Source organism: Dipodomys spectabilis, unplaced genomic scaffold, assembly GCF_019054845.1.
Source record: "Dipodomys spectabilis isolate Male_0828 unplaced genomic scaffold, ASM1905484v1 ptg000230l, whole genome shotgun sequence".
In the NCBI taxonomy this organism is placed as follows: Eukaryota; Metazoa; Chordata; class Mammalia; order Rodentia; family Heteromyidae; genus Dipodomys; species Dipodomys spectabilis.
The window spans coordinates 2,569,330-2,580,379 of NW_024870907.1; the positions used below are offsets into that span (position 1 = coordinate 2,569,330).

At 54.8% G+C, this 11,050-nt stretch overlaps 1 protein-coding gene and 1 non-coding gene across 2 annotated transcripts in view; one reads left to right on the plus strand and one right to left on the minus strand.

Annotated features, from left to right (window-relative positions):
• The window catches only part of Poldip3 (DNA polymerase delta interacting protein 3), a 28,541-nt gene extending 23,533 nt beyond the window's left edge, over positions 1–5,008 (minus strand). The window contains exon 1 of the mRNA XM_042697982.1: positions 4,861–5,008. Within this exon, the coding sequence (XP_042553916.1) occupies positions 4,861–4,919 (59 nt within the window). The 5' untranslated portion in view covers positions 4,920–5,008. The remainder of the gene's footprint in view (positions 1–4,860) is intronic.
• Positions 5,009–5,302: 294 nt separating this feature from the next.
• Positions 5,303–5,452, plus strand: LOC122123671. The gene has a single exon (XR_006150426.1). It is a non-coding gene; the product is annotated as a U12 minor spliceosomal RNA (small nuclear RNA).
• The last annotated feature ends 5,598 nt before the right edge of the window (positions 5,453–11,050 follow it).

An 11,050-nucleotide genomic window follows, 5' to 3' on the forward strand; every position in this document is an offset into this window, starting at 1 on the left:
AAAGCCTAAGGAAGAGGGTACTGTCCCTCAGTGGAGGGATCCTGGGACAACAGCCGTGCCTAGGAAGAGCCCGTCCTCTAGTGACAAGCACGGATGCAGTGTGCTCACTTGGGGGCATGCCATCGTTCCTGTCTGGCAGGAAGGACCACCAAGATGGAGGCTGGCATTTTCATCTATAGTCATGCCTGCTTAGCAACAGAGGTATATTCGGGGAAATAGGTGGAAGTCAGCTCAGCATCAGAAGTGAGATTAAGCCTCCGTGATTGAATTCCTGTACACCACCTGTCAGTCCTTTCCCAGCACAACCAGAGGGGCAGCTGCAGGAGGGGGCGGGTTGTTGGCAGTTCTCGATGGCGGAGCTGCTCCTGGGGAGAGTGAGGAGCTACTTCTCAATTTGATGCATTCACTCCAGGTGACACCAGTTCTTTCCATTCCTTTCATGATCAGCTTTAGGGGCTTTAGTATTGGGGCTTTTTATAACCATAGCTCCTTTTTCCTGCATGAAAAGACAGCTATTCATCCCAGCAGGCAGCGGTACTGGTTGGAAGGCAGGCATTAGTCATCAGGAATTTTTCAAATAAACACTCCTGCTAGGGGTAGGTCTCTAAAACAGAGTCAATTATGTGAGCCTCCTGCAGAACTGCGGAGGCTCCCTCACAAAGCCCGGCCCCTCTGGGGAGCCTCCAGTCCTGCCCCAACTTCTGTCTGCAGCCTCACCTCCCACAGTGGGGACTACTGATGTTCCCAAGCACATTTCTGCACTCTTGTCCCCAGCCAATGTTTAGGAAGGGGGAGGGAGGTTTTCAGCGAGTCCCTTCCTGCACCACCTCAACCAACAAGGTCAATGGCTCCCGAGTCCTCCCCAGCAGCTGCCCACGGAAAAGTGCTGCCGGCCAGGGAGAGGACATTCCCCCCCCTCCACCGGACGGGAGGGAGGAGCGCACTCCCTCATTCCAGACAGAAGCTGATGCACCTATGAGAATGCCGCCTCCAGTTCCGTGCGGACTCCGGCAGCTTCCACAGCTGCCTCGCGACAGGTGCCTTGTCCAAAGATTCATGTCTGGGGTGGGGTGGGGAGGGGAGGGGGTGCTCAGGAATACAGAAAGTGGATTTTCATCCACGAGGGAAAAAGAAAAAAAAAACAGTTTAGTTCAAACTATTTCTAAGAGTCAATTATAAACCACTGCTTTGGAGACACCAACAAAACAAGACACTAAAAAGACACTAAAGACACTGTCCCTTTGCTGAAGACACCCGCCAATACTCTTCATTTTGTGTAGTGCTAGGGACTGAACTGTGTTCCTGTATTTACTAGTTTCTAGGGAGGCACTCTACCACTTTAGCCAAGGCCCTATCCCTTTTTGTTTTCCCATGCCAGTACTAGAGCCTGAACTCAGGCTCTCCCTCTCTTGCTCAGCTCACTGCTAGTGCTCTACTGCCTGAATCACACCTCTCCGCTACGGCTTTGTGCTGATTAACTGGAGATAAAACAGTTTCAAGGAGGATTTGTCTGCCTGGGCTAGCTCCAAACCACGATTCTTAGATCTCAGGCTCAGGTGTAGCTAGGACTACAGGTGAGAGTCACCAGCCCTAAACAGTTCTTGGGTTTGGAACTCAAGGGCCTGTGCAGGTTGGGCACACCTGGACTATAATATGCTTATTTTAGGTTTCTTACAGTTGCTGGGATGACAGGCGTGCACAAGCATGCTCAGCTCCCTTTGTGGAGATGGAGTCACTAGAGAAGTGCCGGAGGCTATTTCTCCCCAAAGCCAGACAACGGTCACTCAAACCACCTGCAACTGGCTCTGGAATTGGTCAAGGACCCTTGACGATTACTTGGAGGCCCAGGCATAAGGAACACAACGAAGAGCTGCTCTGAAGCAGCAGCATTCCACAAATGCTGATCCCTAGGAGGGTAGAACAAGGGACCAGATGGACAGCAAAGAGGCTTCACAGTGTCACACGCTCCCTCTTTTTGCTATCTGCTCAGGAAGAGGCAAAGCAACATTCCTAAATTACTGAGCACCAAGTTCTTCCTGGGATATCCATGCAACATTAACACCAAACTTCCCAGAATGGTGACTTCTTCTAGAAAGCATGTAAAATAGGAAAGTGACATTTGTTCATGTAAATTTGTCAAGGAGCCCCAGATCTAATCTTTCTTTTACAGCTGTGCAAGTGAAAAAGAATTTCCAGAAGACAGGCTCATTTGTGTACTGCGGTTTGAACTCAAGGCCTCATGCTTGGTAGGCAGGTACTCTACATTTGAAGCCAAGCCCTCAAAGCCTTCTGCTCTAGTTATTTTTGGATAGGATCTCCTGCCTACACCTTCTGCATAACAGGATTATAGGTATGAACCACCATAACAGGCTTATTGGCAGAGGTGGTCTAACTTTTTGTCAGTCTGGCCTTAAAACTTAGACACTGGGGCTGGGAATGTGGCTTAGTGGGAGAGTGCTTGCCTAGCATGCCTGAAGCCCTGGGTTTGATTCCTCAGTCCCACATACAAAAAGCCAGCACTGTGGCTCAAGTTGTACAGTGCCTTGAGCAAAAGCAGCTCAGGGGCAGTGCCCAGGCCAAGTTCAAGCCCCAGGACTGGCAAAAACAAAAACAACAAGAAAAAACTTTGACACTAAACATATCTGCTCTTGAGCAGCTGGGATTACAGGCATGAGCTACCATGCCCCAGCCTGAGTTTCCAGAAAATTTAACTCAAACACAGGATGTTCTACAGTTTCTTCCAGCCAGTACTTTGGTTCCAATCCAATAATCACATCACAGCAAATTCTCACACTAAAAACTGGAGATCATGATACTTCGCTACTTAAAAGTCACAGCGGAGGAACAGTTGATTACAATCGAGGGGCATATATAAGAGAGCATGTTAACACGAACCCCCTTACAACTGATCGTAAAAAGAGCAAAGGCTGGGCACCAGAAAAAGAGCAAAGGCTGGGCACCAGTGGGCTCCTGCCTATAACCCTAGCAACTCAGGAGGCTGAGATCTGAGGATCATGCCTTGAAGCTAACTTGGGAAACTCCTTAAGACTTTTATCTCGAATAAACTATCAAAAAGCTGGAAATGGGAGTTGTGGGTCAAGTGGTAGAACTCTAGCCTTGAACAAAAAAGAAAGCTCACGGACAGTGCCTAGGCACTGAGGTCAAGTTCTAGGATTGGCATAAAAAAAAGGGGGGGGGGGGAGGGAGGCGCCTGGGAATGTGACTTAGCAGTAGAGTGCTTGCCTAGTATGTATGAAGCCCTGGATTCCATTCCTCAACACCACAGAAACACAAAGCCAGAAGTAGTGCTGTGGCTTAAGTTGTAGAGTGCTAGATTTGAGCAAAAGCTCAGAGACAGTGCCCAGGCCCTGAGTTCTAAGCCCCAGGACTGGCAAAAAGAAAAGAGGGAGGAGGGAGGGAACCGGGAGGAGAGAGGAAAAGAGGGGGAGGAGGGAGGGAGGTAGAGAGACCTTTAACTGACAACACTCATCAGATATCACCTTCACATAAGGAAGGCAAGGGGGCAGTCTGGCAACCCACACAGGACGATTTGGAAATGCAGTGTGGAACCCTACCTTGGCCAAGTGCTGCAGAACCCACGGTCTCACCTAGCCAGTCCCCAAGGGGCTCCTGCGTCTACTCCTTTAGGAAAAGGTCCCATAACGCCCACCATTTGGCACAAATAAACTTTGTCTTTTTGGGGGGCAGGGTCTAGCCATGCAGTCTTGATCTTGTCATTCTCCTGCCAGATGTTGGGATTACAGGCTCAAACATGGCACAATCTTTAAAACATGTTATGGTGTGGCTGTGTGGTGTCCAGAGAGCCCCACTGGGCAGGGATCCACAGGGCTCACTTGGGAGACGAGGCTGGAGGAAGCAGGTCACTGGGGCATCCCTGACCACTGGCCCTTCTTACTGCCATGACATTCTGCCCTCGGCCCAAGGCAACAGAGCCAGCCAACCACGGACTGAAAGCGGAGGCAAAAGGTGCCCCTCTCAGTTTGCTTTTCTCAGGCAACTTGTCACAGCCATGGGAAGGCGAGCGGCACCCCTCCGTTCTCACATGGACGCCTCTCCATGACCTGTCGGAGCAGCACTGCCCGGCTGAAAAGTGGCCAAGCCTGAGGGGCTGCCCCTCGGCCCTGCTCTTCCTGAGGGTCCTGGACACCCCGACTCCCTGCAGCCCCGCCCACTGCCCAGCCCAGGACCGGAAGGGCTCAGCTGGAAGGGGCTGTGCGGCCTGCCTGGCCTCGACCAGGGGCTCAGGCTGCGCCTCAGCGCGCAGGGAGCTGCGAGGCTCGCGGCGGCGGCCCAGGGCCCAGACACTCCGAACCGGAGACCGCGGCCGGGCGCCGGCGGCTCACGCCTGTCATCCGGCGGGGGGCCGAGATCTGAGGATCGCGGTTCAAAGCCAGCCCGGGCGGGAAAGTCCGTGAGACTCTGATCTCCGAGGAACCACCAGAAAACCAGAAGTGGCGCTGCGGCTCAAGCGGGAGAGCGCCAGCCGTGAGCACGGACGCTCGGGGGCGGCTCCCAGGCCCCGCGCTCGAGCCCCGGGGCCGCCAGGAGCGCGAGCGGCCTCAGCGCGGCGCGGGCGCGGGCACTGGGGCTGGGGGGCTGAGGCAGGAGCCGGTCAGCGGCCCGAACTCCGACGCGGTCCCGCCGCTGCGCCCGCAGACGCTGGCGGAGGAACGGACGGACCGACGGACGGCGGGCCCCGCCGCGGCGGCCAATGAGGAACGAGGCTGGGCAGGGGGCGGCGCAAACGGCCCGCGCGCGGCGCGGCGGCGGGGCGCCCTCCTCCCCCCGAGCCCCAGTGGGTCCCGGACCCCCGTCCTGGGGGGTGAGAAGGTCCCTCACCGGCCCTTCGTCGCCGCTCCGCGCTTCCGGATGAGCTCGTCCAGGGAGATGTCCGCCATCTTGCGCCGCCGAGCGAGTCGAGAGCAGCTCCGACGCCCTCAGCCCTCCAGCCCGCCCCTCCGGCCGCTACCCAGCGAAGAGCAGCTTCCGGCGTCCGGCCAACCGACTCTCGCGATAGTTTATAAAGCGACAAGAACCGGAAAGGGTGGGGCACTCCCCATGAGCCTTCGCGATGCCAGCTTATTTGCATACAGGGAGGGTCGGGGGTACTACAGGGCCTCTTGTTCCCGAACAAATAAAATGAAAAGCGAACGAAAAAGTTAACAGCCAATGAAACAAACGAAACGGGATGAACGTGTTTGTTCCGTGAGCAACGTGACACTCACCATAACTAAAATGAAAATGACACTCATCACCCGCAAGGAAAGCGCCACGCCGCTTTATGCCTTAAACTTATGAGTAAGGAAAATAACGATTCGGGGTGACGCCCGGATCCTCACTGCTAATGTGAGACGAATTTTTGAGCGGGTAAAGGTTGCCCCTAAGGTGACCCGCCTACTTTGCGGGATGCCTGGGTGCTGCGATCTGCCCGTACCCCCTTATTCCTAAAAACAAGAAAAGCTGGCTTGGTAGGTGCTGGAGGGGGGCTGTATGGATCCCTCTTCCCGTTAGCGGGGCTCGCTAGTGTCCGGTACAACAGGTGACGCCGTTAAGGGTTTGCGGAGGCACCTGGAGGGAGCTGTAGTCACGACGGTGGCTGAGGCCCTGGGGGAAGTCCGGGGGCCGCGGGAAGTGCGCGGGCCTAGCCGGGGCCTTCGGCCCTCGGCGTGGTCTCTCTGTTTCTCCACCCTGAGCCCCGGCTCTCAGATCCGGGGGCCGCAGGAAGCGCGCGGGCCTAGCCGGGACCTCCGGCCCTCGGCTTGGTCTCTCTGTTTCTCCACCCTGAGCCCCGGCTCTCAGATCGGCGATACAATCTCCGTGTGTCTGGTAGGACATGAACACCTTAGGAAACCCGGGCGCCCTGCTGGAGTCAAAGCTTGGGAATCTTGGCTCCAAGGGTGCTGGGCCTGGACTGGCCGCGTGTCCCCATCCCCGACGCAGGTGCGGGATGGCGTCAGGGAGGACCCGTGTGAGGGTCCCTCCCTTAACACGATGGGGTGGGGGTGCATGACTTCCTCCAGCTGCGCCGTCCCGCGGTGTGCGGGCCTGGCTCCCCGGGTAAGGGGTTCTCCAACAGGGCGATCGCCTCTGGCCAGCGCCATCCCGTCCTCACAGCTGATAGGCTACTGGACCTGCCAGTCCGGGCGCTTCCTGGGGCCCTGGCCAGGCCCTGACCAGCCCTGCCGCGGTACCCCGTGCCGTCCCGTGTCTCCGTGTTCGGGTCCCGTCCCCGGCTCCTCCATCGCAGTGGCGTCCCGGGTCCGCTCTCCACTGGAGCTGAACTGGTTTGTTGGTCTTGGTTTTGTGCTTTCCTCCGGCCTTCATGGCTGTTTGCTAATAGTGTGTTTGCTGCGGCTGGCCTTCGAGGCGAGGCCACCGCGTGGTGGCTCAGTGGTAGAGCCCTGGCCTCGCATGCATGAGGCCCTGGGTTCGAATCCTCAGCACCACATAAGAAAAAAGCCAGAAGTGTCGCTGTGGCTCAAGTGGCAGAGTGCTCGCCTTGAGCTGAAGAGCTGAGGGACAGCGCCCAGGCCCAGAGTTCAGGCCCCACGACTGCCCAAAACAAAATGTGGCTTCTGTTTTCTCACCTTCAGCAGTACAGCACTGCCCCATGCTCCTGATTTACTTTTTATACCTGCATGGAGGTTGTCACTTTGTTTTTCTGGTGGTGCTGGGGTTTGAACTTAGGTGGCAAGATTTTATTGCCTTATATATTACTTTTATCGGCCGGTCTCATGCCGATTTTCACAAAGGTGTAGGTATTCTGCTTTGGCATCTGCACAGAAAACGGTGCAAACATGGACTCTTTTTATTTGTCAGTCCTGGGGCTTGAACTCTGGGCCTGGGCGCTGTCCCTCAGCTCTTCAGCTCAAAGCTAGCACTCTACCACTTGAGCCATGGCACGACTTCCGGTTTTCTGAGTGGTTTATTGGAGATGAGTCTCACACAGACTTTCCTGCCCCTGCCTGGGCTGGCTTTGAACAACCACAATCCTCAGCTCTCAGCCTCCTGAGTGTTAGGATTAGTGCTAAAATTCTCATCACATCTAACGAATTTTGTCATTGCAGAATATTTGTTGATCAATTCTTAATAAGAACCAGGTAAACCCTACTTATTCTATTTGATCTCCTTGTTGCTTTAATTGGAAATAACAAAGGGTTTTTGTGGCAAAGATTTCAGTTCAAAGCCAGCCTGGGCTGAAAAATCCCTAAGACTCCATCTCCCAACTAACCTGGCAAAGAGCCAGGCTGGAAGCATGGCTCAGGACTCTTATCTCTAACCAGCCAAACACTGGAAGTGGTACTGTAACTCAAACTGGTAGAGCACTAGCCTTGAGCAGAATTATTCAGGGACAGTGCCCAGGCCTTGAGTTCAAACCTCCATGAATACCAACTGGGACAAGCCATCCCAGCAATGAGCACCTAGACTCAGCCAATCTGGAGAACAAGGGACCATGGAGAGGAGTAAGAGGAGATGATGTCACATCAGCCACTTTGTGGCTGCCCTTTCAAAACTAGCCAGGGCCAGGTCAATAGACGTGAGAAGCCTTGCCCTCTAATGTCCAACCTGTCTACCTTTAACAGGACAGCATTCTTGCCTTTGTTACCTGACATTCTCTACCTAGTCACCAGATGGGACATTTCCACCAACTCCTGGACAGTCTGGAAGGCAGGAGATAATTTTCTGCCCCACACCCTTCCTCTGGCTATTTGTTTGCTCTCCAGTATTTTTTTTTTTTTTGCTCAGCCCCTCTCTGCCTCATGTGATCCTCCAGACTTCATCCAAGAGACCTGCCTCCTCCAGACTTCATCTACGGACTCATGCCCACCAAGTGACAGCTGCTGCCTGCTGCCTTCCCCCAGAGGGGACCACATCTCAGCCTTTTCCCCCTGCTGTCGCCCCCTCCTTGCCAGCATGAAGTAGCCAGAAAGAATCTTCACTCTTTTTCATAATTATCAAAAGGCTGGAATGCAAGGTCTGCACAGGGACACCTCCCTCCCTCTTGGCTACGTTTCCACCCAACATCTGTTACCTAGGTAACTGGCAGACCTGCAAGCAGTCACCTTCCCCCTTCTTCTAGGTCACATCATGGGCCACCTCTGGTCACATGCCTTCCATCTGAAATCATGAGGGTCCCAGACCCTGAGGTCACACGATCCAGTGTGGCCACACCTCTTCCTGTCCTCGGCCTAGATAAGTCCTAGCCCAGGGGTGGGTCTCCCCTTTTCCTCTTCAGCCATCCCTCTCCCCCATACCTGCTGGGAGCAGCAGTTAGGTAAACTTTTCCTGCCTGAATAGCGTGTGGTGTTCTCATCAGCTAACTAATGAAACCTATTTCATATGCCTTACACTGAGCAAGAAGGATTACAGGTGTGAGCCACCGGTGCCTGGCCATGGCCATGGCCTCGTTTAAGGTGGTTTGTGAGCGAATCTGTCCCAGTGGAGATAGCACAGGAGAAGATTTATAAGAATGTTTATTAGTGGGGCTAGAGGGGGGAGTTCTCTGCATGCACAGGCAGGTCTGGGCGGAGAGCGGTAGTGGCCAGCTATCCTGGCAGGAGCTCAGGTCTGGGTGGGTTGGGGGCTACAAGCCGCCCCAGAAATGTAGCGGGAGTGGCTAGGGACCTGAGGTGGGGGGCCTAGTCTGAAAGCTGCTGTTGTGTACAGTTGGGAGGAACTTGGAAGGAGGTCCATCTGTCCAGAATGCCTGGAATGACCCCTGTTCCAGGGCCTTTGTGAACTCATTGGGCATTTGGCTGTAGGGTGGGGGCTGGGTGGAACGTTCAGCCCCAGCCCGCCTCCCTCATCAGTACCACACAAAGAAAGCAGGAAGCCGGGCGCTGGTGGCTCACGCCTGTAATCCTAGCTACTCAGGAGGCTGAGATCTGAGGATCGCGGTTCAAAGCCAGCCCGGGCAGGAGAGACCGTGAGACTCCTATCTCCAATAAACCACCAGAAAAAAAACCGGAAGTGGCACTGTAGCTCAAGTGGTAGAGCGCTCGCCTTGAGCTGAAGAGCTGAGGGACAGCGCCCAGGCCGAGTTCAAGCCCCACGACCGACAAAAAAAAAAAAAAAAAAAAGCAGGAAGTGGCGCTGTGGCTCTAGTGATGAGTATTAGCCTTGAGCAAAAGCAGCCTGTCAGTGGACAGTGCCCAGGCCCTGAGTTCAAGTCCCAGGACTGGCAAAAAAAAATTGCCCAAGAGTTGTGGCAGTCTCAGATAATGGCACCCGATGGCAGAGCCCAGGAGCCCAGCTGTGTTTGGGCATCTGGACAAATGCATGTCCCCACTCCTCCCACTGGTCATCTTCTGGGGACATAGGCTCAAGGGAGGCATGCATGTTTTTATTTTGATGGGGGGGCCATCATGGGGCTTGAACTTGGGGCCTAGGCTCTCTGCCAGGTGCCAGTGGCTCATACCTGTAATCCTAGCTACTCAGGAGGCTGAGTGCTGAGGACCATGGTTCAAAGCCAGTCTGGGCAGGAAAGTTTGTGAGACTCTTATCTCCAATGAACCACCAGAAAACCAGAAATGGCGCTGTGGCTCAAGTGGTAGAACGCTAGCCTAGAACGCTAGCCTTGAGCTGAAGAGCTGAGGGACAGCGCCCAGGCCGAGTTCAAGCCCCATGACCGACAAAACAAAAAGCTAGCTAGCACTCTACCACTTGAGCCACAGCTCCACCTCCAGCTTTTTTGGTAATTTGGTGGAGGTAAGACTATCATGGACTTTCCTGTCCTAGCTGACTTTGAACCTCAATCTTCAGATCTCAGCCTCCTCAGTAACTAGGATTACAGGTGTGAGCCACCAGCGCCTGACATGAATTCTTTCTCTTCTTGCCATCCTAATGTAGGTAGGACTCCCCCCCTCCCATCCTGTCCCGCTTCAGTGGCTCAATGGTGCTCTCCATTTGAGCCAGTTCTAACTCAACTTTCTGCTGGATAACTGAAGAATCCCGCAGGGACTCCAAGGCCCAGGCTGGTCTTAAACCTTGATCCATGGGGTTACCGCTCGGATTACAGGCATGAAGCACTGGTGTTGGCGGGTGGTGAGGACGTGCGCACCTGCTTCCTCCCTTGCCGTGAAGGGCGGCTGCAGACAGCGCTCCAGGTGAGCGCCCCCTGGTGGGAGGGTGGGGCGGTATACACGAGTTCACCTGCCCGCTTCACACGCAGCAAACAGACTAGAGGAGAGGGCCAGGGCCTCTTCCCCTTCCCAGCTTGATCTAGGGGGCTCTGTCTCTCTTTTTTTTTTTTTGTCATTTGTGGGGCTTGAACTCTGGGCCTGGGCGTGGTCCCTCAGCTCTTCAGCTCAAGGTGAGTGCTCTACCACTTGAGCCACAAAGCCACTTCCGGTTTTCTGGTGGTTTATTGGAGATGAGTTTCACAGACTTTGCTGCCCAAGCTGGCTTTGAACTTTGATCCTTAGATCTCAGCTTCCTGAGTAGCTAGGATTACAGGCATGAGCCACCAGTGCCCAGCTTAAGTGGCCATCTTAAAAAAGACCTGTGTCGCCGGATGGGTGGTGGTGGCTCACGCCTGTCATGCTAGCAACTCAGGAGGCTGAGGACTGAGGATCCTGGCTTGAAGCCAGCCCAGGCAGGAAAGTCTGTGAGACTCTTACCTTCAGTTAACCCCAGAAAATTAGAAGTGGCACTGTGGTTCAAAGTGGTAGAACACTAGTCTTGAGCAAAAGAACTGAGGGACAGCGCCCGGGCCCTGAGTCCAAGCCCCCACAATGGACAAAAAGAAAAAAAGATGTCAATGTTGACTCTTTCCCAGTAGAAGCTGAGCGCCAGGGAGCAGGGCGGGCAGGGCCCCGTGGCCGGTCCCCAGCACCTGGACACTAACGAGAAAGGGAGCCACAGGCCTGTCTCCAACCAGGAGGCCTCCTGGCCTCGGTCTGCCAGCAGGAGGTGGGAGAGGACCCCTCGGCTCCAGGCTGTCACCCCAGGGTCGCAGGGGGCCTGACAGGCCTGAGGACACATCTTGATGACTCTGCCCCAGCCGGTGCACACACAAAGGCACAGTGGG